Consider the following 20,660-nt stretch of genomic DNA (forward strand, 5'->3'; position numbering starts at 1 on the left):
GGCCACATACCTGAGAAGGGGATGGACACCTAGACCGTGCTTTTGAAATAGCACAAAGAATTCTCTCCAACCAACCCCAGAGCTGTAAACATTTCCTTGTCCATAAATTACACCAGAAACCTTATTAATTCTGCCTATATATTTCTGCATCCTAATTCAGTTTGGAAGGGAAGTCACTCATTTATTCATTCATTTATTGGAGAACTATTAAAAGAATATTTATTATTTGCTACTATGTGTAAAGGGCAAAAGCACCAAAGTTATATTTGAGATGGAGAGACATCTCAGAGATATAAAAAAATTCTTTGATTTGATTGTTTAGGAGAAATAGAGGATTCGACGATATTTTCTGAATTTTGCCTTTAGATCCATGATTGATGAATCTTGATTGCCCTGGAATGAGCCTATTTGCCTGAAGAGATAATGAATATTACGTTTTCAGTGTCACTGCAGCATTATAAACAAAGAACAAAAATCACTCTTTTTTTTAATAATTCTGTCATTATTGCACTTGTTGATTTTCAGTTTTCTGCTATTATTTTAAAAATATGTATGTGACTACAAGGAAAGACTATTATTTGCATACAGTATTTCTCTCCTACCTGCCTACATGCTAGTGGAAATGGGAGTCAACGTTTAGAAGTGATTTGGGGGATTGAACTGAGAAGGGATTGCAGAATATCATTCACATCTCCCACCTTTAATGCATCTCTTTTAATTGCAGTCAAACACATGTATCAGTAACTCATTTGCCATTAATATAGGGGTCTTTAAGTTTTGGAAAATAATAGGATATGAGTGACGATTTCTCTGTGTCAAGGAATGTTCGATTTTTTTTCCTATTGCAAAACGAACCGAACAAGAGTTTGCATGCCTTCCCCGTGTTTGCTGCTAGCCAGGCCTTGTCAACAGTGAACAGTAGTGGTCATTGTGTGCCAATGGGACAGCTGTGTGTTGACTTCCTGGGAATTTTAAGGGCATTTGTGAAAAGCCAAGCCAGAGCATTCAAAGTATCCTTCATCAACATGTTTGTAGCGTTACTTCTATAAAGTTAAAATAAATGTGTCATATTCAAAATATGTAATTTGTATTTAATTCATATGTAATTATCGTTTTTTTAAATATTAATAAATGGCAACATTAAAAATCATTACAGTAGTTTAGCTAAAGCAATTTTTGGTCTAAAATACACATAAAAGGTTATGACTATATAATTTATTATAATTTAAAAATTTTTTTATTGAAGTGTAGTTGACACACAATGTTACATTAGTCCTGGGTGGGCAACATAGCAATTCAACAAGTGTGTATGTTATGCTCACCACAACTGTAGGTACCAGCTGTCACCAGACAATCACAGTACCATTGACAATATTCCCTATGCTGTACCTTTTATCCTTGTGACTCATTCATTCCATAACTGGAATATTATGATATTTTTTGATTGTTGAATATATGAAAAAGTTAGCATCCTTGTTCTTGATTTAACCTGATGCCAATGTGCAGAATATTTTTTGAAAAGTAAAATGTAAATTCATCACTGGAATTTAATTTACCTTTCTGGCATTTATGGAGAAAACAAGAAAAAATCGTTTTCCTCCTCCTTAAGTTGGCATTAGCCAGAGTCTTTGAGAGATTTTAAAAATCAAACAAAAACTTAATGGCCTGAAAGATGGATTTCATTACCTCTTGTTTTTAAGTAATGTATAGTGATTGTTGGCAGAAATAGATAAAGCAAATAGATGCCTTGGGTCAGCTTGCATTTTTTTCTTTTCTCTTCAAAGACTACCACACTGGGTCCAGTATCAACGCTGTAGGATCTAGCACAGTGTAACTTAGGCATCATACTCTTTTGACTAGTAAGTTATCAACTGTAACATTGTCACTCATGAAATAATACCAAGGAAGATCTTTGTTCTGGGAGAAAAATAGAAGTTTTGCCTGTAAGATGGCAGATATGATTGAACTTTAGTTCGTAGTTACTGATAGAAATGTAAACACCAAGGCTAGGATGTCACTAATTTAGATTTTTTTTCGATATTCGACTTCAGAACTTGTGTAAGTAGTGTAATACCGTCTAGTTTAGTACTCAAAATGACACTCTAATCAGTACTCTTTAATAAAGGGCCTATCTAACGGACAGACAACAAATGTGTCCCCGAAGCATGTAGATCTTCTCCAGAGCATTGGGATGGAAAATTTAAAGGGGAAATACTTCAGAGCTTCATAAACCAGCAAAAGCAAAGCAGCTGTTTACCAACTCCCACTCCCCCCTTCCCGCCAGCCCCTGGTAAGTTCTAGAGATCAGCTGTGCAATATTGTACCATCCTAAACAATACTACTGTACTGTACACTTAAAAATTTGTTGAAAGGGTAGACTCAGGTTAATTATTCTTACCAGAATAAAATAAAATTTAAAATAAATTAATTAAAATAAACAGTCAAGTTCTATATAGTAGGAGGAGGCATTGACTAACTAACTCTAGGTATAATGACACTAACAAGGTAACCAAAATGTCAAAACTGATCATACAATGGTCCAGACCTTTGCTCAGGCAATTCAAGGTTTAGAAAATACTGGTCCCACCCAGTAGTTGGGGAGTTCTGAGACCACTTGGCTCCATCTGAAGTGGGGAGAAATATGATCTTAAGAAATGAAGCTTTTCCATTTTTCTTGATGTTTGAAAATTTTCATAATAAAATGTAGGAAGACTGAAATAAGGAAAACATGGCAACTGTGCCTTTGTTTTTCCTCCTGTTGAAACCATACGGTGCAACTCTAATCATATCATATTTCCAAAAGTGGTTGTTGGGTTGGGCAGTCAGATCATGTCTTCCAGACGCTTCAGGCAAGCAGATGAAGGAAGAAGGATTTCTTCCCTCTTCTTTCATCCCTGAAACTGGAGAGAAAGAAGAAATGAAGGCCAGTCTTCTTCAGCTTTGGGAACTTACCTCAAAGGGGGATTCCTACTTCTTCTATATCCTTCAGACTAACTGATGCTGCTTCTTGTCCTCTTATCACCAACCTGAATCATCCAGTGTGTGTACTCAATCTGCATTCACAATTACATCATAGACACTGAGACATTGCCATGAAGTATATGCACTTTTGAATTCTGCCCATGAATACTGCACATTTTTATTTTAAGCCTTTTAACTGGTCTTTCTAATTATACATCATCTGCTTCAGTAGGCTCATATTTTTCTTTTTTTCAGTTGGTCTTTATCCATGAGAAAAGATAAATTTAAATACTGGGATACCACTTGAGCTAGAATGGTAAGGGAAGATCTCTCTGAGGAGCTGGTATTTGAACGGAATCAAGAGTGATGTGAAGGAACCAGTCATGAGCAATTCTGACAGAAGAGGGTATGGCAAGTACAAAGGCCCTGAGGCAGGACAAGCTTAGTAGATTGAAGAAACTGGAAAGAAAGTCCGCATGGCTGGAGCAGAGTGAGCAAGGGTGAATATGTAGGCAGTGTCCAGCTTATGTGGAGCCATGTAGACTGTAGTGAAGAGTTTCAGTTTTATGATGATCACAACAGAAAATCACTGCAGAATTTTATGTAAGGAAATGAGTTTTGTTTTGTTTTGAGCACTCTGGCTTGGGAGGGGTATTAGAGGGGAAAATATAGAGGTCCGGAGAACCTTTACAGACCCATTATAGTAAGCCAGGAGAAAAATGAAGTGGTCCACAATAGGGTAGTTTCAGTTAAAATAATGACACATTATCAGATTTAGGGTATATTTTTGTGGTAGAAATGGATGTGAGTGGCTAAGAGGGGTATAAAGGATGGCTCTAGGTTTTTGACATGAGCAGGTTCGTAATAATACTATTAGCTGGGATGTGGCCAAACATGAGAGGGCCAGTTTGGGGAGCTGGGAATAAAAGGAGATTTCTATTTTAGATACGTTAAAATTGAGATGACTATTCCCTACCTAAGCAAAGACGCTTCTTGGATATCTATTGCAGTTATCTAGGCGAGAAATAATAGTGGCCTGAACTAAGGAAGTGGCAGTGGGGCTTGTGGGAAGGTGATGGATTCGAGAAATGTTTGAAGAAAAAAATAAACAAGAACTTGATTATTAATGACAGGTGAGCCATGAGAGAATGCAGGAGGAATTCCAAGGCCTCTGATTTGGATGACTGAGGGGTGCCAGTCCCAGAGAGGAAGCACTGGGGGAGAAGTAGGATTGGAAGAGAAGAGAAGGACTCCATGTTTAAATAGGCATGGTTTTAGTGCTTATAGGAGACCCAAAGCCATGGGCACTGAGTGTGTTATTTTTTTTTTTTTAAGATTTTATTTATTTATTTGAGAGAGAGAGCACTTGAAAGCAAGCATGAGTTGGGGGGTGTGCAGAGGGAGAGGGAGAAGCAGACACCCTGCTCAGCAGGAAGCCAAAGGGATGTGGGGCTCGATCCTAGGACCCAGAGATCACGACTTGAGCCAAAGGCGGATGTTTAACCCACTGAGCCACCAAGGCATCCCCACACTGAGTGTCTTCTTATTTGAGTCTGGAGCTCAAGTGAAAGACACAGTTAGAGACCTGGGAGTCAGTGTTATAAAGATACTTGTTATTAATGCCAACAAAGTGGATAGAATACTCAGAAAGAGCCAGTAGTGCAAAAACATAAAGAGACTGTATTTCAGATGAAAAGAAAAAGCTTGATGTGCATCATGATGGTTAGCAAAACAATCCCCAAAACGCAGAGAAGGAAGGGAATACTATAAATACCCTTCCACATGAGATGTGTCATTTCAAGCTCCTCTTCTTCCAGAACTTACAATGAGTCAATATTGGACATGAGTGTCCTATCCAAAGAGCAAAACCTACGACCGTAGAACAAGATGATAAAGAATTTGGAAGTTAAGACTTCGATTTTGAATTCTTGGATAGTTCCATACATACTGTTGATGGGAATGCAAAATGTTATAGCCACTGTGGAAGAAGAGTATAGAGGTTTCTCAAAAAATTAAAAATGGAACCACCATATAGTCCTGCATATCCCACTTTTGGGCATTTATCCAGAAGAATTGAAATCAGGATCTAGAAGAGATATTTGCGCTCTTGTGTTCACTGCAGCACTATTCACAATAGCCAAGATGTGGAAACAATGTAAATGTGCATTGAAAGGTGAATGGACAAAGAAAATGTGATATATACATACAATGGAATACCCTTCAACCTTTAAAAACAAAAGGAAATTCTACAACATATGGTAATATGGTTGAACCTTGAGGACATTATGCTAAGTGAAATAAGCCAGACCCAAAAAGACAAGCATTGTAGATTCCACTGACAGGAGATATCTGAAATAGTCAAAGTCATAGAATCGAAGAATGGAAAAGTGGTTACCAGGCAGTAGGGGAAGGGGAAAAAATAAGGAGTCACTAACCAATAAGCATAAAAGTTTCAGTCAAGCAAGATGCGTATGCTCCGGAGTCCTGCAGTATAACATTGTACATATAGGCAACAATGATGCATTGTACACTTTAAAATTTGTCAAGAGGGTGGATCATTGTATTTGCAGATGATATTCGGGTTGAGCAATTGTCTTCCAGGCGATTGAGGTCAGCAGAAGACAAGCAGGAAATGACAGAGGCAGACCCCATGACCGGGCTGCAAGGAGGGTGCTGGCCATCCAAATAAACCCAGTTCTTCTGGCTCCAAAATCAGTGAACACTGCCTGCCCCACAGCTGCCTCTTTAGAATAATGGAAGGTCTGTGTCTGGGAGGAACCCTGGAGATTATTTGGTGCTAATTTTCATTTTACAAACGGATTGAATGAAGCCATGAGACAGTAGCTTATTAAAAGTCACACACCTGCTCTTGGGTGCAGTCTGTGAGGATATTGGAAGCATTCTTGTTGTGCTCTAATACCGTTTGTAAGACTTTTTTCAAAGGAAATGAAACCAATGTCATGTATGCCCTCTGTATGCCTCGTGGCCGAATCTCCTTCTGGAGAGAGTGGGGTGTAAAGGTTAAGATTTCCAGCCGTTGTCTCAGACTCCCAGGGCTGGAGTCCCTGCTCTGTCCCTTAGGAGTCATATGACCTCAGCCTCTCTCAACTTACTCCCTGTATTTGTCAAATGGAGATAATACTAGAATTATCTCATAGAGTTGTAATGAGGATTGAGTGAGGTAATACCTGTCAAGCCCTGGGCCTAAGACTTAGCTCATGGTATGTTCACAATAAATTTTAGCAATTGTTTTTATTGCCCTTGATATTACTTTATATTACTTGCCTCTGTCCTTTAGCATCTAGGATGGAAACGTTAATAACAGACACGGTTTATTTCCATGTAGTGGGAATAAAACAAGTATTTGTTAAAACAGTGACAAAAGAAGGAAGAAAAGAAGGAAGAAAGTGAGCAAGGGAGAGCTTAGCACTGGAAGATCTTTCTTCATTGTCTGGCTTATATTCTGAAACGTGGAAATGTAGAAGCTATTTTTATTATTGATATTACCCATTTTTTTGACCTGTAAAATACACAGCCAGCATTTTTCACATGGTATGGAAAAGATCAAGAAGGAAGGGGTGTGTCTCTGTGTGTTTTAAACATGGCAGACAATTTCAGAGGTTTGCCCATTGTTTTTACTGCTAACCCTGATTCCTGTACCTCGTACATGGCTCTGATGGAGTGTCTGTGTGTGCTGGTCAGAGGCACAGAGAGGACAGAGACAAAGTGCTTTCCCTTAGTGAGCTTGCATGCGGCAGAGCCAGGTGAAGCTTCTACAGATCATGTGGTGTAAGGTTAGGACCATGGACCCCATGGTCAGACCCCCTGAGTTTGGTTCCAGAACTTGGCAACCTTGCACAGTTCGCCATAATTTTATTGAAGGGACAGCCACTTGAGATCTCAAACATTTTTATGAATTACTTATAAAGTCAGAAAATCTTAATACCTTTCAAATTTGCTTCCTTTTTTTTTTTTTTTTTTTTTTTTGGTGCAAAATGGTGGTTTATTAAAGCTCAGGGACAGGGCCCGTGGGCAGAAAGAGCTGCTGTCCCAGGGTCTGGAGGAGTGGTGATTATATACATGGGAGTTGGGGGAAGTAAGGAAAAGGGGGGTTTCAAAAGAACTTTTATATGCTAAAGAGGACTGACTTACAAGTCACCTACAAGATACCGGAGGTCTTGCCATTGTCAAGTTAAGGTTGTTTTCCCCTCTAGAGAGGTATTATTAACATTAAGATAGTTGGGAGATTCCTGGAAGACTATCACACATGTCCCACTCAGGGATGGGGGTTGGGGGGAGGTTGCAGGGTGTCTGCTTGTGCTTTGTCTTCGAATTTGCTTCTCGAAGGAAGCAATACAACATAAATAGGAACATGAATAGGAAAAATACAACATAAATAGGAAAAGCATGGGGACTGCATGATAATGAAAACCTACTTAGTTATTTATTTACTTATTTTTGCCCCATTTGTTGGAATCTCGAAGCTGAAATGGACATTAAGACATTTTGTAGATGAGAGAATTAGGACCCAGGGAGGCTGGGTGCATTGGTTTCCCTGGAGATCATTGTAGAATCAGACCTGCCCCTTTGCAGTGCTGTTCTGACTTCAGAGGCTGCTGCTTGGGCTAGCCTTCTCAGCACCTCACTCGATATAGTCTGTGCTTTGTTTTATACAAAGCATGCCATCAAGCGCTGGATCCCCCTGCCCAGGGAGCCTGGCACGGGCACAGGTGCACTCAGCCAGCAGAGGCTGGTCCAGTGAGAATGCAGCTCAGTGCAAAGAGCACTCAGTGCACACAATGGCACTGGATCTTGCCCTGTTTCTCTTTTTCATTTGTATTTCCTTTCAGTTAATTTTGTTAACTAACTAAAAATTAGGTAACTGATTTTGCAGTCTTTAGAAAATGAAATAAACGGGTGTGCTCATACGGTCTTTACATTTGTACTCACGTTAATTAAATAATTAATCCATTATTTATAATAATGCTTCCAAAAACATGTTGAAATGAGAACTGCTTTAAAGGAGGCTTTAAATCTCAACCACATTTATAGCCAAATGATTGCAATAATTATTTTTTGAAACCAGATCATTTAAAAACAAAATAGCAATTTTTGAAAGTATATAAAACTGATGTCCCACGTATGAACATTTTGCACAATTTAACATAATTTTATTGAAGGGATACCCATTTGAGATCTTAACCTTTTTTATGAATTCCTTATGAAGACATAGAAATCGTAATGCCTTTCTAATTTGCTTCTCAAAGAAAATAGTTTGGAAAACGCCAAGGAAAGAAACATAGAAAGCATTTAACATAAACTGAAATCATTAATACTTAATGGAAAAACAATAATCCATTCTGAGGCATCTTAAAACAGCTGCTATAAGATCATCCCTTCTAGGTGGCTGGAAAGTTCTTCAAAACTGGTGCTTCTAGTCTTACTCAAAGAAGGACTTGACAGAAATAGAACCCGTAAGACCCAAAGATTAGAAGCAAGTGGATGGTGAGGTTCAAATGGCTTCAGTGTCACTGCTATTTGTCATCACAGATTTCCACCAAGCTTGCTCCCGCCCCTGGCTCCCCATGGGACCATTGAGTCAGAGGTTCTTGTGTTGATTATTGTTTGCTGGAGAGGAGGGATGCCTTTTCAGAGTGTCTTCAATTTCAGAGTTGCAAGAACCGGTTCTGAAAGTAGTTGGCAGTGTCAGTTGGCCAGATGGGTTTGCAGAGCCCCTTTTGTTTTGAACCACTGAGGCCCAAAGTCAAGAAATACTTGGATCAACTTAATGGAACCAAAACTGCAGAGTTCTTATTTGCAGATTTCTAAGACTATTTCATTACTTTCTGTCTTCTCTCGTCTGCTACTGTGTTCTGTTGATGACCACTCTTGAGCTATCTCAAGCCCCCTTCCTGAGTGGCAGCAGTCCACCCACCCCACCACAGCCTTCTCTGCCCTAAGGCTCATGGGATGGAAGGAAAGAATACTGGAGGGGTAGACTGGGAGGCAAAATTCTGAAGCCAAATACTTGTTCTACCTCTAGTGTTGTGGTCTTGGGCAAGATACCTAAACTCACTGTCACTTTCTCCTTCTCTCTCCATTTAAAAATATATATATTTTTTAAATTTTATCAAAGTAGTGCATACACAGTTAAAGTATCAAATACAACAGAAGTTTTTTTAACCAGCCCTCTTAAATAATTTGCCTAGTTAAGCAATGCTCTCCCTTCCCTAGTGGTGACCTACTGACCAACGCTCACAGCCAGCTGAACACCAGGGCATCACCTGCTGTCCCTATAGCCTACCTGTCAACTTCTGACCCCACCTGTGGGGATATATGTGAACCAAGAGTGAATTGTGTTTGTTCCCAATCCTGCTGTGCCAATTATACTTGTTCATATAATTATTCAACTCAGTTATAAAATATGTAAACCAATATGGGTGCATAAAAGAATTGCTATTTCCATAAAAATGCTTTGGAAAGACTCAATGATGTTGAGTCATTAAAAATAAAATGCTGTAGAATAAGGTATTAAAATATAATGGTAAATTGTTAGGAAAAGACTCAAATCTAAAAGGACTTTGTTTTGTGTCTTTAAGTTCTCAATACACTTTAATGGAACCAAAACTAGAAAATATAGATGATTATGGGCATGGTTTATGTAAAAAAAAAAAAAAGTGCAGAACTTGAAATATGTAGTTATATTCCATATACAGAAATCCAGGTCATAGTCCCATGCGATTCTCCTGGTATTAATTTTTTTTCTGCTTCAAATTTTTATTTAAATTCTAGTGAGTTAACATATAGTGTAATATCGGTTTCAGGAGTGAAATTTAGTGATTCATCACTTACATATAACACCCACGGCTCATCATAACAAGTCTGATATTAAATTAGATAAGGTTCACATAAAATGCCGGCAGCATGTCTGATATTTAATAACAATTCATAAAATACTAGATATTATTGTGGTTATTACTAACTTAATAATTGTGCATCCGAGTAATTTTAGAAGAAAACAGAAAAGAAGGTAAAGTTTTAGACCAAATTAATATTTCAAAAGAAAATACCGTGATACCTCTAAAATCCAACAACGGAATATTAGACAGCAGAGAACCTAAACTTCTCCGTGATCGCTTTTGTATCAGAATACCAGTATGTAAAATGGAAGGTATCGATAATCGCCTTTCTGAAAGGTTTAGCTGGACGGGAAAAAAACCTGATTCATTCATGAAAGGACACCCTACTCAGTTTTAACAACAAATTGCCACACAGTCTTAGGAAACTGTCTAGGCTTTTCCTATCTTTGTATTCTCTGTTAGGTAAGGATGATGGTAAACAACACGATTAGTTTCTCACTGTGACCAGAGGAATTACTTTGAGAAAAGTGCACCGTGGTCATATTTGTGTTCTCTCCCTTGAGTGGGAGCCCTGTTTGGCTCAGTGTGCTCTTTATGATGCATGGAGCTCTCAAACCCTGAAGAAAAGGATTGGCGAAATGCTATTTTTTTTTTTTATTGATTTCCCATCAAAGCCCTAGGTCTATTCACTGAGTATGGTGCTTATGCCAAGTTTCAACAGGTGAAACGTGCTTTGCTACCCAAACCAAAAATAACTCAGAAGAAAGTCATGGGAAAGTGATGGGAAAGATCCTGTTTCATTAGGTTGTCTATACCACTAAATTAAGCCTTTAATATTATAATCAATCTGATCAGCACGATATAAGAATGGGTACACTGGAGGTGAGATTTAAACTCTTTTTCATTTTAGGGGCTGTAGCCAAAACCCAATTAATTTCTGCTATGTGAAACAAGCCTGAATGCTGACATTGAAAGTCATCTTCACAGGCTGACTATGGAAGAACATTTATAGTTATTTAATATATGATCATGTAGCAAGGAAGTCAGTCTATATTGATTGTATGGACTGAGCCCAACGTCTGAGGTAGCCATTACATTACAAATATATATAGGAATAGCAATGATTTAGAAGATACACTGAAAGCCTTTAAGAGCTATATACACTATTATTGAGTGGTGAGGGAGAATGCTTTTCTTTATGAGACAAATCATTAACTTAAAATAAGTGAATAACTTAAAAACAAATACGCATAATTTACTTTCTGTCCTTTTTATCAGAAAAGAAATTTTTAGGGGCACCTGGGTGGCTCAGTCGGTTAAACATCTGCTTTCGGCTCAGATCGTGATCTCAGGGTTCTGGGATCGAGCCCCACATTGGGCTCCCTGCTCAGCGGAGAGTCTGGTCCCTCTGTCTGCTGCTCTGCCTGCTTGTGCTCTCTCTCTCTGTGTCATAAATAAATAAAATCTTTAAAAAGAAAAGAAATTTTATAATCTAATTTAATTCAATACATATTTATACATGACACATAACTAGGTTCAGGGAAGTTATAAAGAGGAGTAAGACTAGATCCTCCCTGTGTTCAGCAAATTTACTATAAAGGGTCAGAGACATGCATTCATCTAATATACTTCAGTCTGTGATGTGTGGAGAGCCAAAGTCGACCAGGGAAGAATATCCAGTCCCTGACTGTACTTCATTATAATGCCCTAATATCAGGTTTCTTGAGACCCTTAAGAAGTTGGCGGACCGTGGTTTCCTGGGGCTGGGGAGGGGAGAGGGGAACCGGAGTTAGTGTTCAGTGGGTATAGAGTTCAGTCAGGCAGGATGAACAGGTTCTAGACATCTGCTGTACTACATTGTGCTTTAGAGTCAATAATACTGTACTGCACATTTCAAAATGTGTTAAGAGGATAGGTCTCATGTTGTCTGTTTTTTACCACAATCCATAAAAAAAGAATAAAGGAAGTTAGCAGATGACCTTGCACAACCTTTATATTTGAGTGATCATGGAGATGGGGAAAAGAGCCTCTTGTGTTCACATTTTTTAAGGAAATGACTTGATCGTTATAAGCCAGCGCTTAAAAGCAATACCTGATGAGAACAATTCCTCATGCAATCAATAAGCAACTTACCAGAATATCATGAGAGATAAGGCAGCAGCCACAGTTGACTTTTGGAATAGCCATTTTTTCCACATCAATTTAATTTCCTCCCATGGTTATGGAACAGATTATATAAACAATGAAAATGTGCTGAATAAATTAGTTTTGTATGGACGAAGATTTGGGGTTCTAGCCTAAACATATTCTCATCGCCAAGCCATAAAAGTGTGATCTTAATCATGCTACTGTTACATGGGTGAACGAGTAATACAGAGTTGCAATTACATCAAAGTGGGTTGAAGCATGGATTACATATCAAGTTCCAGCCCATAGGCATCAGTTGTACTGTAGGACCTATAACTTATTGATGAACTATACGAATGACTTATAAATGCCTTCATCCAAAATGCAGAAATTTCTAAATCAAGCAGAGCTGCTGATACTTTATACCAGGAAACTCATGACAATACAATTCAGAATGCCCTTGGGTGTATTTTTTAAGTCATTCTAAAGGAAGAACCGCTTTTAATTGACATATGTATAAACTGTATATTTTAACACGAGTGAAATTTAGTGAAATATTGTTGTTAAAAAGGCAAATGCCAATAAGACCTCTGTCACAATTAGGGTTAGAAAATGAATATCATAAATGAGTTAAACTGAGAGCAGGTTATTTAAGTGGCAGGGGATAGCAAACAGACTTTCTGCTATCCCTGCTTAAGCCTCACCATTCTTAAGTACTTGTTCAAGTTTTTATCAACGTACTTTGAAGGGGATATTTTTAAAAAGACAGCATACAAAGAGCGAGACATTATGTATACATGTATTTAATATAGGATATATATTAATATATAGTTTGGCATGTAATATATATAATATATAAATATATGGTTTGGCATATAATATGTTATTTAATATTTATGTAAAATTATATATTATATAACATATCAAAATTATATATTATCTAAAAATGAGGTATGGCATACAGTGTATAATATTTATCATATATTATGTATGTGTGATATGTTATGTGAGGGAAGAATTGGAACTATGTAATCTAGAAAGCGGAGATCTAAAGAGTCATATAATTACCATCTTGCAGCTCCCTGGAATTGTTTTCCGAATGAGTTGAGGCTCTCCTCTCCCCATAGATGACTAAGCCAGAAGGAATTTACTGTGTTACATTCAGCAACTTCATCTGGCAGAAAGAGGTCCGTCTCGATTATCAAGAAGAACAATCATTGGCTCAAGGAAAACGCAAAGATTTCTTTCTCAGGGCTCTTTACTACAGAATAAACGAACATTAGTTCTGGATGATTTAATATCCATGGGATCACTTCCCTCAAAGAGCCTTTTTTCTTTCATCCTAGATTTTAGTTCATTTACTCTTCCAAGCTTCACAGATCAAGGTATCCAACAGTGAGCCATGGATACTCCACACCAGGAGATGCACAGAGCGTATCTATTCCGAATATCAATTTTGTTCGAAGAGATCTGTCCCAAGGACTCAAAGATTCTAAGCAGGAAATATAATTGGATGTTAACATACTGACACATAATGAAGTAGAATGCAAAGAATCCAGGGAAATTTTCTTCCCTTCAGTGGACATATTCCAGCTACACGTACCCCCCCCCCACCCCAAGGCCCCAGCTCCATTTCTCCGATGCAGGGAAAACAGGCCTAAGACTCCGTCTTTTCTGTGGCAAAGTTTGAAGGTAATGCTCTGTTTCCTGATAAGTGACACCAAGTTTGTCACCTCTTCAGTAGCCCAGAAACACAGGGGGGAGATATTCTATTTCATGACCCTTCGCCCCCTCGCTTCATGATTTTCTTTGCTAGAAATAAAATACTAGAGGCATTGAGGCATCTTTATGTAGAAATGTTTAAAATATGTTTGGATATAATGGTCATATATGAATTCCCTTTCTCTTCCTTTCCAGGATGGGAACCAGTAAATTACCTGCAGCCTGTACCCAGAATCAGTGAGTCAACTTTACCTATGTTTGAGTCTCGGGTAGCTATAGATAAGCATAGCAACAACAAGAATATCTGAAAACCCCATCGTGTCACTCTTAAACACCTGTTCTTACAGTAATAATAACTGTCACCAGAAAGCAAAGCCGAGGTGCCATTGTTGGGGTATATCATCCTGGAAGGTGGGGAAGAGAAGCAAGCAAACAATGACCTTGCCCCAAGGAATTTACAAAGGAAACCAAAGGTTTTGAAGATAGATTTCAGTTATATCTAGCCTAATGAATAATTACAGTTCATCTTATTTGAAAAAATTTACATTTTCTCTGTTTTTACATTTAAAACATCTTACACTTCTCTGGGACATTGGACTATATTTCCCAGAAATATGTTCCTCTATGAATATAGTAAAACCTCATTAACTCAGATATTGCTGATACACAGCCTTTGACCATTTGACCCAGACTAAGATGAAATTTACCTTTAAATTGTCTGCAAGAAATGGATTTGATAAGAGAAATAAAAGGAACACCTCTAACTTATTTAAAGATAATAATTGTTTTCAATTTTTGCATATACAGTGGTCTTTAGGCAAAAAGATTCAGCTATAAAGTAAGGATTCATGTCATTAAGTAGATGTCTCCTTAGACAGACTTTATTGGCAGGTTATAGTATTGAAAGTAATAAAACTGCATTGCTTTCAATAAATTCTGACTTCCATAATTCAGGCTAGCTTCTCCCTTTTCCTCCCTACCTCCCCAAACTCATTATTCCAATCTAATGAAGTTTACTGTTGTGTTATATGTGAATATAGCACTTATTAATAGAAGATCAATTCCAATCATCTTACTTTTTAAGCTTACAAATATAATTTTTAATTTTTTGGGATGCTTATTTGCAACATTGATCACCTGGATGACAGAAGTATATTTACTTTTACAAGAAAAATGATCTATCATTCCCTCTCCTTTTCCATGACTTCATACAGCAGGTCATTTTTTAAAAATTTAAAACCCAAAATTTCACAAAGCAGGCAAGACAAATTCTCAGGATAATAGTGGAGATTTAAAATGAGGGGGAAAAGCCTGAAATCAAATCATGCCCCCCTTGAGGCTTGTTGAAAAATTGGAATAGTAACTGACTCACCATCCATCCATGCATCCATTCAAGAAACGTTTAGTCAAAGGTCATGCTTATTGCTTCAAGGTGTGTAGAGATAAATAAAATGTTCTTCTTGTCTCCATTGTGCTGACACCCATAAGCTGAAACAGAGATGAAGACAAATAATTTTCTGATGTGATAAGTGATGTGTTTTCCTTGTCAGCAAAGTGCTTTGGGAACACAGAGAATATACCATTACATCTGATTGGAGTAATTGGGGAAACATGCGTAGCAGGTACAACAGTTGAGCTCATTCTTAAAGAATGAGTAGAATTTCTTTTTTTTTTTTTTTTTAAGATTTTCATTTGTTTATTTGACAGAGAGAGCGAGAGAACATAAGCAGGGGGAACAGCAGAGGGAGAGGGAGAAGCAGGCTCCCTGCCGAGAGGGCTCCATCCCAGGACCCTGGGATCATGACCTGAGCCAAAGGCAGACGCTTAACCATCTGAGCCACCCAGGCGCCCCAAGAATGAGTAGAATTTCTGCAAATAGGACAACATTTCAAATCTATATATAAGCAGAAGTATGGAGATAAGGAAACACATGGAGTGCTCAGAAAAACAGAACAGACATAATGAGTTGCAGAGAGTTGAGGGGCGGGAGAGCAGTATATGGAATATAGACAGGTATGGTGCTGAGAAAATGTGCCCGTGCTTGGTAATTAGAAACAGCAGCTGAGGTGAGAGAAAGATTTGAGACTTGAAAGGTGAAGAAATGGAACAAGATAAGGCTATTCATGGACAATTGAGAGAACTTTTAGGAACATATAACAGTGGTGTGCCTGAGTAGCTCAGTTGGTTAAGCGTCTGCCTTCAGCTCAGGTCATGATCTCAGGGTCCTGGGATCGAGCCCCGCGTTGGGCTCCCTGCTCAGCGGGGAACCTCCTTCTCCCTCTCCCTCTGCCTGCCGCTCCCCCTGCTTGTGCTTTCTCTCTGTCAAATAAATAAATAAAATCTTAAAAAAAGAACGTAGAATAGAATCAACTTCTCCCTGAGATAGGGGAGGAGGGTAAAAGGAAAAAAAAATAAATTTGAAGGTGAATGTAAAGAAATTCAAGGAAGTTTATGTTTGGGAGCTTCCATTTCTTTCTATACGGCTAGATAAGCATGAGGTGTAGAGTAGGAGGACACAAGTTTGCATCCTAGCTCAGCTGCCATGAATGACCTACCGTGGGCAGGTCACATAACCTATCTACATTTCAGTGTTATCTTCTGTAAAACAAAGGCAATAATAATCTGTAATTCCTAGGGTGGAGAACTCTATAATGTACGTGAAAGCATGGTCTAAACTGTAGAGCCCTCTATACTGAGAAGCAGCCTGACTGATGGAGTGGCCCGAACACATATACTGAGTGACCTCACTGAGCTCTTGTCTATAGAAAGTGGGGATAACAATACATAGGTTGTATGGGTTACTGAGATTAATAAAGATAAGTTTTGCATGACGTATGCACATGAATGTGCTCTACCCATGGGGGCTGCTAGATGGCTCTCATCTGTGAAGAGGAGCTTTTCCCCTGGGAAAGAGAAGAAAAATGCAAGGGGAAATGAAAACAAGAAGGGGCCGTATAAAAATGTTTTTCAGCAGAATTAATAGCCCATTCTGAAAACATGACTTTGCATGTATAGTTATACCTATGAGCTCCAGAGCAGCCAAAACAGATGACGTGATGGGCTGGAGTTGGGGAAGGTCAAAGCAGGTACTGTGCGATGGAGGGAACAATTGGAAATGTTGGTCAGTGAAGATCCCAGAAGCTTGCCGGCCTCCTTCTGCAAGACCTGTACTCCAGCCTCCACGTTGAGTTAGCAGAATACTGCCTTTACTATTCAGGGTCAGCTGCCTGTGATCCTAAGGCTCTTGTCATTACTAAGAAACGAATGCGTCGCCTAAGTACCCTAAGGTCAAATACTCCCCCTTTGGTTAAGCTCCAGCCATGGGCTACTGCTCCGAGAACCCTTGGTTCTCAGTCTCCCCCAGCCTGTGCCCAGCTTCCCCTTCCACTTGAGTTTTAGTTCTTCCCTAGCATATATGGCAGTGAAAAGTTTTCCACCTCCTCTGGAATAAAAAACTGGAGTTAGAACCTAGTAAAAAGGAGCCAGGCTTCGTGCCCTCGGTCCCTCATGCCATCGGCACCCATTTAGACCTCAGTACAGAATTCACTGGTTACAACCGGCAAGACCACACTTCGTCTCCCACACATGGAAGTTGGTTCTCTCACCGGCTACTAGGATAATGTCCAGTGTCCTCCTAAAATGTTTAGTGAACCTTGGGGACCTCAGGAGAAAGCTGCCAAAATCTATCATGATAGCTACTAAACTTACCTCAGAGGGAGATTTGAATTGCTAGAGCGTGTCCTCAATTTGCCAAATGGCAGTAATAAAGAAAATATAGGCTATATTGTGCACATTATTGACTCCTATTTTAATTCATATAAGACACATTCCTCATTTGGGAGCATGGTTGATTCATTCACTCGGTAATTATTCATTAAGGATATATTAAATTCAAGGTACTACTATCCAAGATCTTTGAAGATAATGAATACAAGCATCTTCCATGGATAACATTTGAAACATTCAGACAAAATTCTAGGTTACTGTGAATGGACAACTGCAGAGACTCATTAGGGGTTGGGAAACCCCAGAGCTTTTTCTTCTCTTTCCCTCAGGCTTGGTTCCCAAAGTCCACTCTGCAGTGAATACCAACAGGGATCACAGAAAATTCACCTCTAAGTACCTGGCTTCCTATATTCTCGCTTCAGGCAGCTGTGGTAATCTGTGAATGTGTAGATTGTTCCAAAACACATTACATCCTCACTCCCCACACGTCCTTCCCTACATGTCAGGAGCCCTGCTGAAATGCAGCCCATTCTGCCCTCCCCAGGGAGCGCCTTGCACTGCTTCTGCTGACTCGGGGTCAGACCGGGTTCTCCCACCTCGCCGCAGATGTACATCAGCCCTTTCTTGAATGTGCTCTCAGGGCCCGGTGCCCTCTACAACCACCACTTCATTCCTGCCTGGTTTGTATGCAGTCTTCATTCTAGATATGCTAGAGGAAACGACTCACCTCTCATTAAAACAGACGCAGACATTTTCTCTCCATTTCATTTCTTTAGCCCCAGGTACACCTTCCTTCTGTCTCCTTTGTAATCAGCGTGTCTCCAGTTTCTAGGTTCTTTATGTATTTTCCTCTTTACACCTCATCTCTACCCTTTATGTATCTCAGAGTTTCGTGAACCCTGAATGAAATTTTTTGGCTTATTTGCCCCTTAGTTGGAAGAACACAGCCTCGTGTCGGTTTTGTGGCAAACTCAAAATCAGGAGTATGTGTGCGGCAGCATTTCATTTACATATTTTTCTCATTGTTCTTTAAAAATCCTTTGCTGTGTAGTGAAATGATGATGTTCACTGTGGGACAATCTCATGAATCCCTGCGAAGCGAGAATACAGTCCAGATGATAACATCACAGACTGGGGACCCTGATAAAACGTTCAAGGCAGAGTTTCAAACTTCAACCCTCTTACTCTGGATCCTAAACTTCCTTCAGCCTCCATTTATAGGTACTGAGGGGAAATGCTTTCCTTCTATTTCACTAGTGGAAATAATTCAAAATCATCTCTTAGGGTCATTGAACTGAGAAATGTTGCTTAGATTTTCATGAAGAAAATCTTCAGGCAAGGTTTATGTCCCAGCGAAAGGGTATACACACATTCGGGGGTAATACCTTTTTATGTATTGATAGCGGACCGTCTCCCGGAGTAGAGGGGCCACCTTTGTGGAAAAGCTGCAGTGGTGTGTGACTTTAAAGAAGAGTTGCTTCTGGTCACCAGTGAGGTGCCCCTCGAGAGTCAGCCCACACAGCCTGTGCTCACGCCTAGACCTTTGTATTTTGCGGTGCGTTCTCATAGGCCCAGTTCCTGGAAGGGACTAGCGCTTATGTGTACCCAGTGTCCTTGTTCTCATTCAGCTCCAAGGGAAGGAAGCACCTCTCGTATTCATGAGCACGCCGTTGCAGGGGTGTGGCTTCTGTACAGGTGGGGACTCCAGTCGCACCCTGGGCGTGGCTCAGGGCATTTTCTAGGGCACACCATCCTGGTTCCTCTGCACTTAGCCTCCCTGGGGAATGAGGAGAACTGAGAAGAGGTGCTATGGTGTTAGCATCAAGGTTGGCATATTGTTAAGGTCAGAGCTTAGAGAAGGTAGTTACCCATATTGTATGTGCCCCTAGCTAGCAGCCCTGCATTTGCGTATGCCTGGGACATGCTTCCCATTGTCAGCCAGAACATTCCTTTCTGTAAACCCAGGATTACAGAAGCTGGTTGGAAGAGATAGTTAGAGACTTTTCTACAGCCTTCCTGAGCTTATGTGAGAATTAAGCCTTACAAATCTTATAAGAATTGATGAACATCGTGATATTTTTTAAAATGCAGCATAAACCTTCAGATGCATGGCCTAACCATCACAACTGAAAAGCCCTTATGCTTCAGGATTAAAAAAAAAAAAAAAAAAAAAAAAGCACTCTTTGCCAGCTTTACCTACTCTCAGACAGACTCCAGTATTCAAAGAGCTTGCAAATTCTGCACAAACTGACGCTATTATTCCCACATCTCTAAAAATAAACGGTGGCATTGTTGGGGTCTTTTTTTTTGTGGGAGAAAGGATGTACGTTATTATGCTTGTATGGAAATAATTAACAAAGAAAAAGTGGCATCCCACAGTTAATGTAGCTGTTCTTTTAAATATTTTCCTCGGACCTGAATTACATGAACATAGTATTTTAATAAGCTGATCTGCAAGTGTTTTTTTCCCCTTCTCATTGAGGTGCAAAGTAATCTAGAGGGTCAAGGTTTCCAATCTTTTTCTCTTGCATTAAAATGATCTGTCATTTCCATTGTGGCTACACCCAAAAGTCAATTTTTGGTCTGGTTAAAGTGCCCTGTAGAATAATTCAGTGGTTACGAAGACGGAATTCTTCTCAAAGTGTAACTACTCCACTTGCTGGTGTACTGTGGCAATGACATTCATCTTCGAAAAGGTCCCGATTCAGAGCAGGGGTTTTTTTTGTAGTTGTGTTTCAGCATTTTCTCTTCCTCTGAGTAATTTTTATCTTTACGTTTTTGAACGTCATAATAAATGGCGGCTTAATTTGATGGCACTGGATAAATTAATATTGCCATCCTACATTGTAAACCAGGTATATTAAATAGAACGAGAATTTTTAAATATTTTTCATGCCCATAGAAAGTAGAGAAATATTCTGAATGACGTTTGGTGTTAAAGGTTTCTTTAATAGTAGAATCCCTTAATTTTTTGAATTGAGGTACAATTTATATACAATAAAATGCACATATCTTAAACTTCTAATCCAGTGAGTTTTGACAACTGTATAACAGCCAAAATAAGTTATGAAATCGCATACGCTAAATATTTCCCTCGTGGCCAGTCAATTCCAATCCATGACCCCACCGCTTCCTTCTCACCCCCTCATCTCGCATGTGCTCTCTAAGCAATCACTTTCTTATCTTTATCGCAGTAGGTTAGTTGGGCCTATTCTTGGACCTCATCTGAAAGGAATCATACAACATATACTTTATAAATGCTCC

General features: G+C 39.2%; 1 protein-coding gene across 2 annotated transcripts in view; it reads left to right on the forward strand.

Annotated features, from left to right (window-relative positions):
• CHST9 (carbohydrate sulfotransferase 9) overlaps positions 1-20,660 on the forward strand; it is a 233,202-nt gene that overhangs the window by 110,537 nt on the left and 102,005 nt on the right. Inside the window, exon 4 of one of the 2 annotated variants that reach the window (XM_087869906.1) lies at positions 13,866-13,907. The exons of the other annotated variant lie outside the window; for it this stretch is intronic. Within the exon in view, the coding sequence (XP_087726032.1) occupies positions 13,866-13,907 (42 nt within the window). The remainder of the gene's footprint in view (positions 1-13,865; positions 13,908-20,660) is intronic. 2 annotated transcript variants of the gene reach the window in all.

This window comes from Ursus americanus, chromosome 19 (genome assembly GCF_024610735.1).
Source record: "Ursus americanus isolate L20-20 chromosome 19, mUrsAme1.1.p, whole genome shotgun sequence".
In the NCBI taxonomy this organism is placed as follows: domain Eukaryota; kingdom Metazoa; phylum Chordata; class Mammalia; order Carnivora; family Ursidae; genus Ursus; species Ursus americanus.